Genomic DNA, 18,528 nt, shown 5'->3' on the forward strand with positions numbered 1-18,528 from the left:
TTTGGGTTTTTTTTTTTTTTTGCAAGATTTGCTTCTGTGCAAATGTATTGAGGACAAAGATATCCAGCAATTCTTAAGTCAACATAACTCCAAAATCTAGAGGCTGAAGATAATTCTCTGTAAGTTAAAACACCTATCTTTTTGTGTGCAGTTGTATCCAGCATATGTTTTACTGGAAATTGAGTACCACTGAGTTGAAGGAACCTTGTGCTGAAGTAAAGGTGCATTGGGCTATAAGTAAGTGTGCAGTGCTAGAGTCACTGAGATGAGGTGGGAAGCAGGGCTGCCTGTTGTGTACTTGTTGTGTATTTTAAAAATAAGAATATTGAGCCTAACCATCAGAAATAAGTTCCAATTTCACTCGGTGGTGGCCCCTTTAGGTACTCCCTCCTGGAAATAAGTCCTGTTGATCACTGCAGATAAGAGACTTGGGCTTCCATCTTCCCCCACCAATATAGTCCTTAGTGAGGACCAAGCTGTCAAAGAAATTGCAAGCAACTCCCAAAGCAGTGGGGAGGAGCCATAGACTGGAAGGTGGGAGCCAGGATAGAAGGGGCAGAGAGGTGGAGTAACAAGACAGAATTTAGGAGGCTGGTCAATAGCATCATCATCATCATCATCCATCTTTTCAATGAGGTAGGGAGGCTCCTGCAATCCAACTATCTTCCGGCTACCTTTGTTTCTCTTATTCAGTAATCTAGCTGGACATCTAGCTGCACATTACCTGAAAAGAAATTGGGAATACCCACAGCACGGAACCGGCAGATCGTTGGCACTAACCTGCCTCTGACCTCAGCTTTTTGGAGAAGAGCAGGAAGACTCGCACCTGAGAGACCGAAAGAGGGAAAGAAAGAGAGCGCGAGAGAAAGCGCGAAAGATCGGGGAGGGAGCGAACAAAGAGGCTTTGAGGATGCTCTAACGATGCCGCGGGCGGCCACTCGTCCTCACGGAGCCTTCTGGGAAGGGCGTTGCTGGCCGAAATGATGCTCCCAATCTTTCCTCGGCGCTCCAAGCAGAGAGATTAGAGGCAAAACACAACCTAAGCCCAGGAGCGCTCCGGAGCAAAGAAACTATCCCGTGAAGGGGATCAAGTCGGGTTCGGAAAGGGCCTCAAGCAGGAAAGCGCCGTAAGAAAGCTGCGCGTCGGAGGATGGCTGGTCCACCTGCCTCGTCGCTCCTGGCGGCGGTCGTCTGCCTGCTGGCCTTGAAAGGCCCCCACCTCTCCAGGGGAAGGCAGAGCGAAAGCCGCTCTGCGGTATCCCAGGACGGGGAGCTCTGCTGGGTTAGCAAAGCCAGAGCCGCGACTCTCCCTCAGCACCCTTATGCGAGCTACCCGCGTCCCACCGTGGGAGCGGCAGCCTCGGCGTTGGGGCACAGAACAACGCCCTCGAGGCTCCGCCGCGCTCCCAGTTCCGACGGGAGCAGCGTGGAAGACACGTGGGAAGAGAGCAACATTTTCCCGCTACGCCAAAGCGCAAAAGCCGGCCCTTCTGCCCCAGCTGCGAGTTGGACGCCGGATTCCGTGGCTGCGCTTTACTTCTCCGGCAGAGCCGCGCAACTACTGTTGCGGCCGGGAGCCCGCGCAGAGCTGCCCCGTGCCGAATTCACCATCGAAGCTTGGGTGAAACCCGAGGGCGGGCAGAGCAATCCGGCGATTGTCGCAGGTAAAGTTGTGGAAGTAGGTTAGGCTAGGCCCGAGGGGGAGAATCTGGCCGTCTTGGCATTCATTCATAATTTATATGGACAGAAAGAGAACGGAGGTTCGTAAGAAGCTTAAAGGCAGAACTGGGCACAAACTAGGCACACGTGACCCGTGACCGAATCTCCTGCCGTGTGATCGAATAGCCCCGAAGGGTTTTCAGTCGGGTCGTTGCTTTTGGGCGTTGCGTTACTGTACTTGAAGTTTCAAATATTGTATCTGTGAGAGGGAGAAGGGACATCTGCAAGCAGCAGAGAGCCAGAGTAGTTCATTTCAAGCCTAGAATCCTACTGTGCCCTTGCAAATGGGTTTGTCAGCACCAAATATTAGTCAAAATCACGATTTAAAAAAACAACAAGCAAGCACATTGGCTAATAGCTATAATAATAGATATTGGATTGATTTTCGCCAGTAATTATCTTTTCTCCCCATTTCTTGATTTGCACTACTGAGGTAATGAATGCTGATGTGCTGAACAGTTATATTCTGTATTATGCAGTTGCGTAATATACATTTTCTATTTAGAGTTATGTTAAACATATTTGACATGTTAAGAGACACAAGCCTGGCTATACAGGAATCCATCTGTTCCCTTCTATACTTTATTTTGCAATGGACTGTCCTGTGTACTCTGCAACAACAGCTTTTGCTATTTAAAGCTACTCTGCATGTATTATTCAGAAGGAAACTCAGTGAATTCAGAGAGACAGAGACAGAGACTGCTAGATTATTACTGCCTTGCCCCAGTAAAAGCTGGTTCTCTAAAAAATAGCTCTGTCAATTCGTTTTTGTTTTGGAATTGTAAAAACAGTTTAGGACGGGAAATACCTAGGAGGCTTCAGTTGGACCTGGTTAATACTGGGTTGCCCATCCAAGGATTTAGGCTAGGCTGGAAGCTGGAAAAATATCAGTGACAAACCACGTCCTACTGTTGCCACCTCCATTTCAGTGCTGTTCTTTACCCTGCCTGAATTGCCACTGTGATCACACATCTGCTAACAGGTAGAGACATTTGTTGAAAGAACACTCAGTAGTTGATTATGGAGTCCTTGCTGAGTGACAAATATTGGTGAGTCTGTGAGTGGTCATAGAGTTTCAGTTCCTAGAACTGAATTAAGTACAGTAGCAGCATTTCAACTATGTCAGCAACTTTGATAGAACAGATGAAGTGTGTGGGAGCAGGAATATGGGAAGAGTCAGTAAGATGTATGTACATATGCAAATGAATCTCTTAAGTGATCAGTAGGCAACTTGTGGCCTAAAAAAGATTCTTTGCTCCTGTTGTATTGGAACAGATTAAAAACACTATAAAACGAAGAGCTGGATTTTGAACCTACAGTATGAGGGGAATGTAATTGCTTAGGAGTATGTTATAGCAGGGCTTTTTAGCCTTTTCACCCACTGTACCACTTTTAGGATATGGCAACATCCGAGTACCACCAGTCGCCTAGCAAGGTGTCAAAAATGTGATGACCAAAAAAAAAGTGATAAAGTACAGGTAGTCCTCGACTTACAACAGTTCGCTTAGTGACTATTCAAATTTACAATGGCACTGAAAAAAGTGCCCCCAAACCACAGCCGAGCAAGACGCCTGCCTGCCTGCCTGGCGGCGCTCTTCTTCCTGTCTGAGGTTTTCATTGTTGTGAGCATTTCTGTTGAGAATTGGCAGCAGGGGTGGGATGGGGGGTGTTTGGTTTTTATTCCCCCCGTCTGCTGGGTGGTTGCAGCAGGTTTTGGTCACTTCATATGACCCAGGGACATTGTGACCATCTTAAAAATGAATCAGTTGCCAAGCATCTGAATGTAAATCACAAGACCCTGGAGATACTGCAACATTCTAGCTGATCAGCGCTTCTTCTGGGCTCAGCAGAAGCACCAGGATCAGCACTGAGCTCCAGCTGGAGCCTGGTGCCGATCCTGGCACTTCTGCTGAGCCCTGACAGCCCTGCAGCTCCAGCCATCTCTAGCTCAGGCTTGTGCGGTGCTGCCACTGGTTCAGCTCATTCCCCTCCCCAGCTATCACTTTTCTAGGATGGTACCTGTACTACTGGTTGAAAAGCCCTGTGTTACAGAAAGCCTCCTCCAGTATGTTCCTGCTGAAATGTTTGTTTTAACACCCCTCCCCCCACTAACATGTGATGAGTGACTGCACCCAAGTAAATCTTGTTAGTGGCAGTCTCCTTGGTGGTTTGTATTGGCTTTCCCAGTGAGGCATGCCAGACCTGATTTTATTATCTTTCTGGCATCAATCAAGATATTGTTATCCTTATGCACTTTTTAATATAATGCCATGTCATTTTAAATAATTGGTATAAAGAATTTAAAGTAATTTCTGCCCTTTTTATGCTTGTATTTTTTAGTCATTCTAATTTAAAAAGTGAGATTGCAATTTCAGTATATTGTAAGCTATTCTGGCAGAATTCTGTTTTGAAGAGTACCGTGGAACTTTTTTTAAAAATAAATAGATTATGGTACTCCATATTTTTTCATCAAGCTGGATGATACATAAAGCTAGATATAGGAGGGAAGGAATTATGGAAACAAATTCTGCAGTCCACCAAATATTGTAACCAGGATGTTCATTTTTAGACCCAGCTGCAAGATGGATTAATTGAATCAAACTGCTACGTTCTATAGGTATCAGATTATGGGGATAAGGGAAGAGTGATTTATCTTGCTGTTGCTTCCTTTTGCCTCTAGCTGACCAGACAGAAAGCAAATAGTTAAAAGAGAAATTTAATAATTTTTATCTTTAGATTACATTAGGTAATGAAGTAGTTAGTCATCTGAAGCAAAATACAGTACTGTCCAGCAAGATGAATTGGGTTGCAAAGTGTTTGTTTACTTTATTATATAAACTGTGAATGTTACAGTTTTTCTTGAAATTACGGGCAACAGGGATGCTTTGAATTCATAAGTTTCCCCAGTTGGGTTTTGATGCATTATGCATATGTATTTTTCTTTTTTGGTGCCTCTGAATCAGTTTTTGGCTCCTGGTGGACTGCCTGGACAAGTCCTGCAGTTTTCTTGGCAAGGTTTTTTTTTAAGTGGTTTGGTATTGCTTATTTCCTAGGACTGAGAGAGTGGGATTGGTCCAAGTCACCCAGCTGCCTTTGAGTCTTAAGGCAGAACTCATTGTCTCCTGGTTTCTAGCCTAATGATTTAATCATCACACCAAAGTGGCTCTCTATAGGTCATGTAGATTGTACTATTTGATGCTTCTAAGTATGTATTAATTTATTTGTCTTGCCACATTAAAGACAAATAAGTAAAAACAATTGAGCCCATGCATTTGCAGATAAATGTAGCGGTAAAATCGGGATGTGCTTCATTCATGGCCTTTGAGATTTATTGTATAGAATATAGGAGACAAATAATAGAGGTTGAAATCCTAGTGTAGTGAGAATAAAGATTATTGAAATTTGGTGTGATATGGCTTGTAATTTTATTGATTCATTTATGTAATTTTACTGGCCACCTACTTTCAGTAGATTTGGGCAGTCCCCAAAACTAAAAAAGACACATAAGCAGCTAAAAATGTTAAATCAACATATAACCCAGAGTATAATTCTCTAATAACAAAATCCACAAAGTAGGGGCCATTAAACAAATAGCAAACATCAATCCCTGCTATTAAAATTATAAAATGATGTGCTGTTTACACAAGATTACAGCAAGCCTTTGGGTCACATGCTTATAGAGGCATATTCCAAAACAGCAGTATGTAAAACATGGACAGAAGCTAAATTTAATAGTATTTAAATACCTTTAAATCATATTAAATTATATGAAATTAATTACACCAATGCAATTACTTAACAGCTTTTGAAGCAGTTAAGAGGACTGCTCCCAGAAGGTCACATAGGTTCCTTGGCTACAGATTGTGCATATCTGTAATGCGCATAAATACTGTATGTTATTATGCATGAAATCATGAAAGTGAAAATAGAAATCCGGTTGAAGATTGGGAATATGAAATTAACACTGTATTTCTGGAAGACACAGTAAAAGTTTTTTGAAACAAGTGACAAAACTTTAATAGAAACAAGTCTTGCTGGCAATGAAGGATTCCAATAATTCTGACATCTACTGAGCATTATTATTTTTGCTTCATTTTGCTTTGTTGACAACCTCAATTTTCTGAAGCTGTAAGAAGGTGAATTTTGATTAAAAGGTGAATACACTGATTAAGTGGAATTACAAAGAATCTTGAGGAATAGAGACATCATCTTAGTATTTATAATGGCAAGAGTTATTAGAATTGAGTCTATTTAGTTTTGTAAATTGGATTTTCAGAGAACTTACAAAAGTTGATTGAGATTCCATAGTTAGAATTTATGAAAAAGAGAAGAATTCAAAAACTTTCACACGAGAATGAAAAATTGTAAATACACATAAGTTCTCTGATGATATTTTAAAATGATATGATCAGGAATAACATATAACTCAAGAAAATAGTTTAGTTTAAGCAAAGTATCAGCCTCAGAAAGAATTAAGGCTCTTGAGAGATACTGAGACAAGTCAAATAACTTATATTTGTATTTGCTGAGATTGATATTCTGTCAGAGGTGAACTGAAGATTGAAATAGTCAATATCCAGATTGCTTTAACTTGACTCCAAGAACAGTTATGTTCAATTGGGACAAGAATATTAAAATGATACAAGAAGTTGTTTTTTTTGCCAAGATAGATTTAGAGAATTTCTACTTTAAAAAAAAAAAAAAAGCTCTTGTTTTAAAGATCAGATGAGTTAATTGTAGAATTCCAAAAGAGCCTATATATATATATATATATTACTTAAGAAATTACAATGTGAACATTAGTTATAATCCAGAAAAATAGAACCAGAAAAATATCCCCATTTTCAATTAAGGAAGAAAGATAAATGCAAAAAACTTAAAAGAGTAGTCAGCATAGGGTTGGTATGGAGCAGAATTCAAGAACATATTATTATTAGTCAATCTGTACATATCTAGAATATGTTTTAATGATAACTAGGAACCACCAAATTTTAAACTAAGTAATTAAAATATTAATGATTATATCCTATTAGTCCAGTGGATCATAAGTAAATATGTTTTATTTATAAGATCACACACTATTGTAAATATAATAAATATAATATAATAAACTGCCATCAATTGTTAGGAATAAAAAAAATATTTGAAGGCAACAATCGTGCTGATTTGAGATAACATTGACAAATGAATGGTACATGTTGTGGAGAAATGGGAACAATTCAGGTGTTTAAAATCCTCAAATCTCCAGACTCAATAGTTAGGTTATATATGGAAAAATTGCATACCGTATGATTTATACCAGCAGCTAAAAGATTACATAATGGAAAACTGTTTCTTAGAAGCAAATAATTCCTAGAAATAGAAGCTAGCATGCTGAGAAAAAGGTTGGGACAGAAATTTGCCATTCACCTTTCTGGTGGTAGGAAGGGTGCTGAACTATGTAGACCTCCTGGGTATTGTTTCATAGAGGATAGGGAAGGGGAAAACTTTGACTTTGCATTTTACAGATTGAATTGTGATGCAATTATCTATTGACCTTTGTGCATTTCATGACTTTATGGTGAAATTTTGGGAATAAAATAAAGCATGCATTTTTATACTAGGGAAATTTACTTGCAGGAAATACATATATTTGCAAATACATAAAATATGTAAAATTAGGAGAAGTGTATACAATATATATGCCAGGATATCTATTTCTTGATTAGGGGAGAGAGGGAGGGAGGGAGGGAGGGAGGGAGAGAGGGAGGAAGGAAGGAAGTATACATATAGTAATTGTTCTGGAAACTCTGAATGTATTCATGTCAGCCCAGATACTGATTGACCTTTTATTTTTTTCTGTTCCCCCAACACTTTCTGGATAGTCTCCTTTGGCTGCATTCCCTGGATAAGGTCCAACCTTACCACAGTGAGAAGGCAGTATAGCTGCTTGATGAATGAGACAAGGAGAAATGTATTTGATGATTTAAGTTAAGTGCCATTAATAGTCTGATGACATGTTGCTCTATTTTTTCTTGCCATCTGAAATGTGAGGAAATTGAGTTTTGAAATGGAAATTAGCTGGGTATTGGATTGAATAAGGATTGGACAGAACGGGTCTTTTTAAGATGGTTGAAATGTGAATAGCTTGCTTGCCAGCATTTCTCCTGATTCAGAGGATGTTACATTCACCTTAAGGGGTTTTTGGAAAAGCAAAGTCTCTCATGACTTTTTGACAGCTTTACAGAGGCTTCCAGGTTTTACCACTTATGGACAGGATAATTTGCCATGATGATTCATACTCTGAGCATATGCTGGCAATACTACTACTGTAGATACCTACTTTCCAAAAAAGTTTGAATCGGAAGATCTTCCTATGCTAATAACTATGATTCAGATTAACATATTCAACTCAGTGTCCTCATCTACAAAAGCATTTGGGCTACATTGATGAGAACAAACATTAAATCTAATCTATTGTATGGGGTTTGAACATTGTCTCCAGATTTATCAAGAACTATAATACCTGATGTGCAGAAAAAATATTAGAATGCTAGAAAATTATTAAACAACAGAGGTTTAACTTCTCAATTTTTAGAATATTCACCTGAATAGGAAATACTATACAACTCTGAAATTGACAAATTTGTTTGAAGTGGAAAACTTTTCAAGGAAATATTTAGTCTCCACAAAGTTCTTCAGCCCATATTTCTGACTACTACAATGCCTTATATACAGCACTGACCTTGCAGAAAACTTGGGAATTTCAGTTCGCACAGAGAATTGTTACTTGAAATTTGATTGATATACCCAGATTCATCACATTTCTGTCAATTCTGACATCAGTGTATATGCATATTTGCACCCGCAGCTTGGGATATGAATGCTAAAGCAGGATTCCTTTGCATAACAGATCACATGTGCAATAATATTTTATTCTTTTCTGAAGAGAGACATTTTAAATAAAGAAAATCTAAATGATATTAAAATTGAACAAGAATGTTTCTAGCAGATGCTGAATGAAAAATTAATGGGCAAAATGATGATCAAAAATCTGCCCAAACCTAATATTGAAAATTTTAAGTTTTCAATTACAGTATGTTCCTTTGTCAGACAGAGTAAACCTGGTAAAGATTGGACCATTAGTTTTTTTATGATTTTTTTTCTAAAAAAAAAAAAAAAGCTAATGAGATACGCTTTTCACCAATCTATCCAGGTCCCTCAAAATTGAGATTTACTATTTGTGTCAACATAATGCCATCCCAATCCTGCAATGCATATCCTTAGAATCTTGGTAAAATTATTTTGTTCATTCAGATTTTTAGTCTGTTAGAATCAAGTCCAACGGCGCTTTTTCAAAAGGCAACTGGACTTCTCTTGTTTTTCCTTGAAGATGTTTAGCTTCTCATCCAAGAAGTTTCTTCAGTTCTTCCTAACTGAAGAAGCTTCTTGGATAAGAAGTGAAATGTCTTCAAGGTAAAACAAGGGAAGTCCAGTTGTGTTTTGAAAAATCACCTTTGGGGCAATCATGACCTGGATGACCAAGAATCTCCATAGATTGTTAGAATCAAGGCTTTTTTTTTAAAGTATTCTTTTAATGGATTGTACAGTACCTAGAATTCAGAACAGAATGAAAGGAAGTCTAAGTTAAACCACAACTAAAGATTGCTCTCCTGGAGAGACAATTTCAGGTCTTCATCTGCCATCTCAAGGCTTCTTTTGAATGGCATTAAAGGTTGTTGAGAGAGAAGCAGAGAGAGGAGAAGGTGGAAAAATATTGGAGAGGGACTCTATTAATAAATCAATTCACATTTTTTGTTGTTTTCTAATAATGAAATCCATCAAGGTAGTTGAGTGCTGCAGATTCTGGAAAATGTGGAACTTTTAAAGAGGAATCACACATGAATAACACTTTTGATTGAATTGCAGTATTTATACAATTTTAATTTGGCAATTCAAGAACAAAATAATCAATTGTAGATGATGTGTATATGTACAGTATAAACATTTTCTGATGAAAATATGCAAATATGTAACTAATACTAGGCATTTACAGAGTTTATTCCAGAATGGCTGCATGCAGATGTATATAATTAACTTTACCTTTTTTTTTTTTACTTTTCTAAATTTCTAAATTCGTGAAGTAAAAAAAGAATCTATAACTGAGAAGAAAATAATAGTTAAAAACAAATATTTCTTGTGAGATTCTGGTTGTGCAAAGAAGAACTTTCCTGGATCAAGCTAAGGTGTACAGAATCCAGAAGCTTTAGAAAAGTCCCAGTAATCTGCAGACAGTAAGATTATTGGCTCTGGAACCAGCCAATGGACATAATTGTCACACTTCTGCTGGATCCTGATGGTCTATATCTTCTGTTCTGGTGAAGGATGACAGGAACCATTGTTCTTGGGTTGATATATGTGGTCCCATCACTTTAACTATAAGCAAACATTGTATTACTGGAAAGGCTTGAAGCAACCCAAGCATTGAGCATGACAAATAAAAGGCATATGCAAATAAAGATGACTTCCTGCATCTTTAGTAGATGTGCAGAAGATGGCAAGCAAATTCTGTCAAAAATATTAACTATTCAGCATCCTGCTATCTTTGGTTTATGGGCATCCTAAATATATCCAGTCATTAAATGTAGAAATAGGTAAGATCAGAACAAGGAGGAATAATAAGAAGCTTGGAGCATTTTCATCTTTCAGTTCAGCTCATTCCTAATTGAATGTACAATAAAGAGTACAGGACCAGTAACAATAATTTAAACCACATGGTTTTGTGTGTTTCATTTTTTAAAAAAAAGAGGTTAAGCAGTACAGGAGGAGAGGTTTTTGGCTTGCTTGAAATTGTGAGCATAAATTATTCATATCTGAGGCATGAACTAATTGCTGAATCTTATGTCATGGGCCAGATTTCTCATTCCTCCTTTTATCTGCAAAAGTAATTGCTACATTTTTGAAAACAGGTGGAGGAGGCATCAGAACTAATAGATGCAACAACAGAAAAACAGTAACATGGATAGGGAAAAATGGGGTGGAAGAAGCAGTAAGAGAAGAAAAGCAAAATGGCCTTTCATGGTATAGGGCTTGAAAATTTTAGTATGTGGAAAGAAGCCTTTTCCAGTTTAGAATAGAGCAGTTCCTACAAGCACCTGATCGTCCTAGTAGCTATTTTCCCCAAGGACAGGTTTTTTTAAAAAACAAAAATCCATGTATTTAACAATATAAAGATATCTACTATACAAAAATGGAGAAATGTACTATACCTAGCAATTAGCCAGAGATCTCAAACTTTCCAAAGAAAAGGATTAAAGAAAAAGAAGCTACAGTCCCAAAGCATAAAATCTTGTTGTTCTTTATCTTTACCACCATGAAGGCAAAAACTATTAGAAGATTATGGTCCTGAAAGAACAACAGCTTTCTTCCAACATTTCACACCAAGCCGTGAGACACAATGAGTTCAATGAAAGTGAGCTGGGTGACTTTGGGCCAATCACCTTCAGCCAAACTTATAGACAGACAGACAGACAGACAGACAGATTTCCCCTGTTGGGCAATGAGAATAGCCTATTTATTTTCATCCTGAGTGCTCAAGTCAGTTGGTAGAAAAAGGGGAGGTGAGTTACTAGTACAGGATTATGTTGTCCTAACATGCCTTGAGAAATATGTGACTGAGTATGTAAAAGAGAAATGTGGGAAAAGGGGCTGAAGAGATGGAAATAATATGGAACAAATGAAAGGAAAAATGTAGAAGTGGGTGAAAGTTAATTATGGAAGCAAGTGTTACTAAAATATATGGATTTATGATTTCTCAAGAGGAACTTGTAGGGAGATGGTAACTTTTCTTGAGCAGCTTTTGCTAAGAGCCCCAGCCTCAGTTTTATATTAGTATCTCTTCTTTTTTCATAAATACCAATTGTGTTTTAATAATCCAATTTAGGATTGTTTGTTCTTGAGTTGGCTTCAGTAGCAACCTCACTAGTTTTCCTGGAGGAGATATTTGGGGCATAAGGCTGGTTGGCTGGAGATGCAAGAAGTTGTCTTTTTGTGACATATTTTGCAAAATGAGAAATGGTTGAGTAAGATTTGTACCAAGTACTTTTGCATCTAAATCCTGTCTCTTGGTTCTTCTGCTTCTACTTCCTGTTTACCTGTTCCTTTGCTGACCTCCCATTTTGCTGGCTGTCTGATTATGAGAACTGCTTGTTCATTAAAGTTGTATATTACCATTTTAAAAAGCTATTGCTGAGTAGAACTCTCTGATCCCATCTTCAGACACATTCCTGGCCATCTTTCCACTTGTTGGCTAGGTTTCTGATACAAGACTCTGAAAACATTCTGAGATTTTCCAAAGTAGATTCTCTGGGTTTTCAGAGCAGGAATAGCTGAGTCTGTAGCAAGAAAAGCTTAGCACAGTGTGGCGTTGAAGTTGAAATGACAACAAGAGAAGGAAGCATGTTTGTCACTATCTGATTATAGCAATGAAGGATCTGTGGAAACAATTTTGAGAAATTTGCAAGCAGGCAGAGGGGATTTTGATCCACTCAGATATTTGTGTACTTGGACAAGATAATAAAATAATCAGGAGGAAACAGCAAAAAGTTGCCGCTATCGTTTCATGTAATTGTTCAATGACAGCCAATGAAGATACATTTGTACAAACAAGTACAGAGTTAATCTGGGTTAAAATGAAGATTGAGAGTCAATTGTTCTTTCTTTTTTGCTACTTTAATATTATTGATTATGATTGTAGCTTTTATTTGTTTGCTGCCTGAGTGGTTATATAGATATAAATAAATAAATAAATAGCTTAATATATTCCTCCAGTTAAATATTGTGACATAAATTATTTAGGAAAATAAATATGTCTCCTGGAGGTTTTGGTCCAACAATTTTTTTCCAATAATATCGAGAAAAATATGCATGATATACATTCCTGTATTATTTAATTTACTGTATATGCCAATGCTTATGTAATGAGAAGGGGGAAAATATGTTCTCATTGTCATGGTTCCGACAGATGAAACCCTTCAAAAGAACTTTGAGACATTGTTTACCTTAAAGAATCTTTTATTTGAGAAACAAAGTATTGTCATTACATAGTTGAACCCAAAAACTAAATTCACTCCCCTGGGTACAAAGTAACAAAGTACAATTTCCTCCTCCAATAAACAGTCATAAATCACATTCCCCAATTCGCTTGAAGTGAAGGCTTTCTCCCCAGCTCTCCAGCCCACCAAAACACTATCAGCTCTGGGCCCAATGTCCTTGGGTTCCCACAGCTGAGTTATTATTGTTATGACTAGTTGGACTCTCATCCCTATTCCCCCTCCCAGCATTGACTAATTCTAAAAGCATAGAGAAAATGGCTGCATTTCCATCTGTTGTCAAAGCAAGAACATCCGATGTTAGCAGCGTTGACACTCATGCTTAGTGTGATGTCTTTAATCCTTAAAAGAGAAGTTTAGACTGTAAACAGAATTCTGAGAGACTATGATAGAAAGTTTATGCAAGCTTAGAGTAGTATTTCTCAAATTTTGTGTAATCATGAATCACTAAATAAACATTATATGTTTACCTCAGAGTCACTTGAACTGTGAGATTGGAGGCAAATAAATTTAATAAATAAATAAATAAATAAATAAATAAATAAATAAATAAATAAATAAATTCTTTAGTGATATGAAATTCATATATTCCAGCAAATGAAATGTTATAATTGTATAGTTTTCTTTATGTATGCCTTCCCCTTAATTTTAAAGGACTTTAATATTTAATAATTGAACACCATTGACATTGACAAATCATCATCAATCAATTGCAAAAGGCAGTTTTACTTGGAACAACTTATATCCTACAATGACACCTTTATTTTTTTTATTGTTGTTGTTAATTGCGAAGTCGTGTCCGACCCATCGTGACCCCATGGACAATGTTCCTCCAGGTCTTCCTGTCCTCTACCATCTTCTGGAGTCCATTTAAGTTCACACCTACTGCTTCTGTGACTCCATCCAGCCATCTCATTCTCTGTCGTCCCCTTCTTCTATTGCCCTCAATCTTTCCCAGCATTACGCCCTTCTCCAGTGAGTCCTTCCTTCTCATTAGGTGGCCAAAGTATTTGAGTTTCAACTTCAGGATCTGGCCTTCTAAAGAGCAGTCGGGGTTGATCTCTTCTAGGACTGACCGGTTTGAACGCCTTGCAGTCCAAGGGACTCGCAGGAGTCTTCTCCAGCACCCTAGTTCAAAGGCCTCAATTCTTTGGCACTTAGTCTTTCTTATGGTGCAACTTTCACAGCCATACATTGCAATTGGGAAAACCATGGCCTGGACTATACGCACTTTTGTTGGCAGAGTGATGTCTCTGCTTTTTAGTATGCTGTCTAGATTTGCCATAGCTTTCCTCCCCAGGAGCAAGCGTCTTTTAATTTCTTGGCTACAGTCCCCGTCTGAGGTGATCTTGGAGCCCAGGAAAATAAAATCTGTCACTACCTCCATTTCTTCCCCATCTATTTGCCAGGAATTGAGAGGGCCGGATGCCATGATTTTGGTTTTCTTAATGTTGAGTTTCAAGCCAACTTTTGCACTCTCTTTCTTCACCCGCATCAAGAGGCTCTTTAGTTCCTCTTCACTTTCTGCCAGTAGAGTGGTATCATCTGCATATCTTAGGTTGTTGATATTTCTCCCGGCAATCTTAATTTCAACTTTTGATTCATCTAGCCCTGCCTTTCTCATGATGTGCTCTGCATATAAGTTAAATAGGCAGGGCGACAGTATACAGCCTTGCCGGACTCCTTTTCCAATATTGAACCAATCAGTGGTTCCGTGTTCGGTTCTCACTGTTGCTTCTTGACCCGCATATAGGTTTCTCAAGAGACAAATGAGATGGTCTGGTACTCCCATCTCTTTAAGAACTTGCCACAATTTGTTGTGATCCACACAATCAAAGGCCTTTGCATAGTCAATGAAGCAGAAGTAGATGTTTTTCTGGAACTCCCTAGCTTTCTTCATGATCCAGCGTATGTTGGCAATTTGATCTCTAGTTCCTCTGCCTCTTCGAAATCCTTCCTGTACTTCTGGTAGTTCTCGATCCACATACTGCTGGAGTCTAGCTTGTAGGATTTTAAGCATAACTTTACTAGCATGTGAAATGAGTGCAATGGTGCGATAGTTTGAACATTCTTTGGCATTGCCTTTCGTTGGAATTGGAATGTAAACTGACCTTTTCCAATCCTGTGGCCACTGTTGAGTTTTCCAAATTTGCTGGCAAATTGAGTGTAGCACTTTTACTGCATCATCTTTTATGATTTTGAATAGCTCAGCTGGAATACTGTCACCTCCACTAGCTTTGTTGTTGCTCAGATTTTCTAAGGCCCATTTCACTTCACATTCTAGGATGTCTGGTTCGAGGTCAGTGACCATCTCATTGTGGTTATCTGGGACGTTAAGCTCACTCTTGTATAGTTCTTCTGTGTAGTTTTGCCATCTTTTCTTAATCTCTTCTGCCTCTGTTAGGTCCCTGCCATTTTGGTCCTTTATCATGCCCATCTTTGCATGAAACGTTCCCTTCATATCTCCAATTTTCTTGAAGAGATCTCTGGTCCCCCCTATTCTGTTGTTTTCTTCTATTTCTTTGCACTGTTCATTTAAGAAGGCATTCTTATCTCTTCTAGCTACTCTCTGGAATTCTGCATTCAATTGGGTGTATCTTTCTCTTTCTCCTTTGCCTTTCGCTTCCCTTCTTTCCTCAGCTATTTGCAAAGCTTCCTCAGACAGCCATTTTGCTTTCTTGCATTTCTTTTTCTTTGGGATGGTTTTAGTTGCTACCTCTTGTACAATGTTGCGAACTTCCATCCATAGTTCTTCAGGCACTCTGTCTATCAGATCTAATTCCTTAAATCTATTTGTCACCTCTACTGTATATTCATCAGGAATATGATTTAGTTCATACCTGAGTGGCCTAGTGCTTTTCCCTACTTTTTTCAATTTAAGCCTAAATTTTGCAACGAGAAGCTCATGATCTGAGCCACAGTCAGCTCCTGGTCTTGTTTTACTGACTGTATAGAGCTTCTCCATCTTTGGCTGCAGAGCACATAGTCAATCTGATTTCTATGTTGACCGTCTGGTGATGTCCATGTGTAGAGCCGTCTCTTGGGTTGTTGGAAAAGAGTGTTTGTTATGACCATCGTATTCTCTTGACAAAATTCTATCAGCCTGTGCCCTGCTTCATTTGTACTCCAAGGCCAAACTTGCCTGTTATTCCGGTTATCTTTTGGCTTCCTACCTTTAGCATTCCAATCTGCCATGATGATAAGGACATCATTTTTTGGTGTTAATTCTATAAGGTGCTGTAGGGCTTCATAATACCGGTCAATTTCATCCTCTTCAGCACCAGTGGTTGGGGCATAGATTTGGACTATTGTGATATTGAATGGTTTGCCTTGGATTCGAATTGAGATCATTCTGTTATTTTGGGGATTGTTATATATTATTATATATTACAGTACAACACACACAACACATAATATAATATAATATAATAATAATTCTGCAAAAAATGCCATTTGCTGCAAGCAAGAACTGTTAGGACAATAAAATAAAATAATAGAAAATAAAGTACCTAAAGTGCTGTGGGACTTTAGAATTCAAACAGATAGTCATCTGCCACATAACATGCCAGACTTAACAATTGTTGATAAAAAAAGTGAATGATTTCTAGATAGTGGTGTGGCAATACCTGGAGACAGCAGAATAGAAGAAAAAGAGCTGGAGAAAATAATAAAATACAAGGGTCTGCAAATAGAAGTAGAACAACGGGTGGCAAAGGAAAACAAAGATAGTACCAAAAATAATAGGCGTCTTGGTGTAATCCCAAAACAACCAGAGCACCACTTGAACACCATCGGCATTGACAAAATTGCCATCAGTCAATTGCAAAAGGCAGCATTACCTTGGAACAGCTTACATCCTGCAATGATACCTTTAATTAATACCAGCAAAAAACAACATGTAGATGCTGGTCCTTAGGAAGGACTTGAAAAGCGGATAAAAATGCCAAATCCAGTCTAAACAGAGTTTATTGAATATGTAACCAGGCATAATAATAAATTGATATGCCATCTGATTGCCGGTGACAAAAAAAGCTGTACTGTAGTTAAATTCTTTTATTCTGATTTAAGTAAAAGTAATTTTGTTGGCATCATCTTTTCTAGGTAAATGAACCATAATATATTTGTTTAGTTCATCTGAGAGACTATAGCAGATCACCTAGCAGATATTGATGGATCACCCAGGGGTACACAGACCACACTTTGAGAAACACTGCTTTGGAGCAATGATAATAAAGTTCAGGTATTTTGATGACTTTGTCAGCTGATGAAAGCTTCCATTGGAGAAGCTGCTTGTTGCCACAGAATTTTTAACACTAGAATTATTTTATTAGATTAAGCAACGTTTTTTAAACTGTAGGTATGTGAACTGTTTTTACTAAAAGCTTAGGAAATGGTCAGAAACAGAATAAAATTTCCTATAGGAATGTATTAACATGTTGTGCTGTCAAGTACCTTATAACTCTTCTTTTTGGAAGCAATATTCATAACCTCATGATTCATGAAAGGCAAACAAGAATTCAACATTCAAAACTATTTTGAATAAACAATACGTACTAAGGGACACATTTACCTTCCCCCTCCAGTTACATTTTGTTATTTCTGAACCATATGAAGAAGAATAGGATTGTGATTGAAATATCTTGCAATTTGCATTTATTACAAATGTCAGAATAATTGGTCATTTTTCAGAGATTCATATTCACCTTCTTATATCCTGTGTGAGAGCCAGGTTTTAATCACCAAATGTTTTGGCTCCAACATTTATAGAGTTTTCCTTCACATTACTGAATTCCAGATGATCTGGGAAAGTAATTGGAACTCAAGGTTGAAAAATAGTCTCTTATTTTTTTCCTACCATGTTAATATTTGAACAACAAGGAAATGAAGATGCAGGTATTTTTGAGACTTTTGGCCTTTATTTTTTTTCTTCATTAGTACATTTTAAAGACCTTGAAAATATCTTTGGAGTTTTATTTTTGCATGCGTTAAAATAGTTAACTGCTCTACTCTTGAATGACAGGATGGGTAATGGTCATAACAATGTATTTACTATAGATAGATAGATAGATAGATAGATAGATAGATAGATAGATAGATAATAACGTTAAAAATAAAAGTGTGATTCCTGGGTATATTCATCTTCTAAGCGACCAAAAAACACATGTAATATTATATATTACAACTATAGTTATAAAACTATAAAAGTTTAATACAGTTAATCACCTAGCTTTCGTCGGCAGCTACCGACATTGTCAGGGTACAATATTAGTCGATGGGAGAGTTCATTTATAGGTAAAGCGCTGCTTGCACCCGGCTCTTAGATCTCGTCACCGGTCCCAATTGGCTAAGCCGCGCTCTAGTCGTAACTTCCGTATCAGTGACTGTGCTTTTCTTGCATCTCCTGCCTACGTGTGTATTGTTTTGCATTCTCCCCTCATGTGATCCTAAGTTGGGGGAGTTTTCTCCCCCCTTTTTTGGTTAGTCAGGAGCTCCGCATCTCTCAGCTGCTCTCTCTTCTCGCACTTTCTCTCCCCTTGTCCGGGCTATCCTGCTATGATATATTTTCTCTCCCCTTCCTCCTTTCCGTATCCCCCATCCACATCCCAGTTGCCATCTTTTCTCTTGTGGGGTTGCGCCCTTAACACCTCCCATTGATTCTTGCTCTCCAGTCCCCCCCTTCCATTCACATGGTCATCGTTATTGTGGCTGCTGTCCCATC

At 38.2% G+C, this 18,528-nt stretch overlaps 1 protein-coding gene across 1 annotated transcript in view; it reads left to right on the top strand.

The window, feature by feature from the left end:
* The first annotated feature begins 285 nt into the window (after nucleotides 1-285).
* Nucleotides 286-18,528, top strand: part of PAPPA2 (pappalysin 2) — a 231,922-nt gene continuing 213,679 nt past the window's right edge. Inside the window, exon 1 of the mRNA XM_039348678.1 lies at nucleotides 286-1,664. Within this exon, the coding sequence (XP_039204612.1) occupies nucleotides 1,151-1,664 (514 nt within the window). The 5' untranslated portion in view covers nucleotides 286-1,150. The remainder of the gene's footprint in view (nucleotides 1,665-18,528) is intronic.

The sequence above is a fragment of the Crotalus tigris genome, unplaced genomic scaffold (genome assembly GCF_016545835.1).
Source record: "Crotalus tigris isolate CLP2741 ecotype Arizona unplaced genomic scaffold, ASM1654583v1 scf7180000017560.2302168, whole genome shotgun sequence".
Classification (NCBI taxonomy): Eukaryota; Metazoa; Chordata; class Lepidosauria; order Squamata; family Viperidae; genus Crotalus; species Crotalus tigris.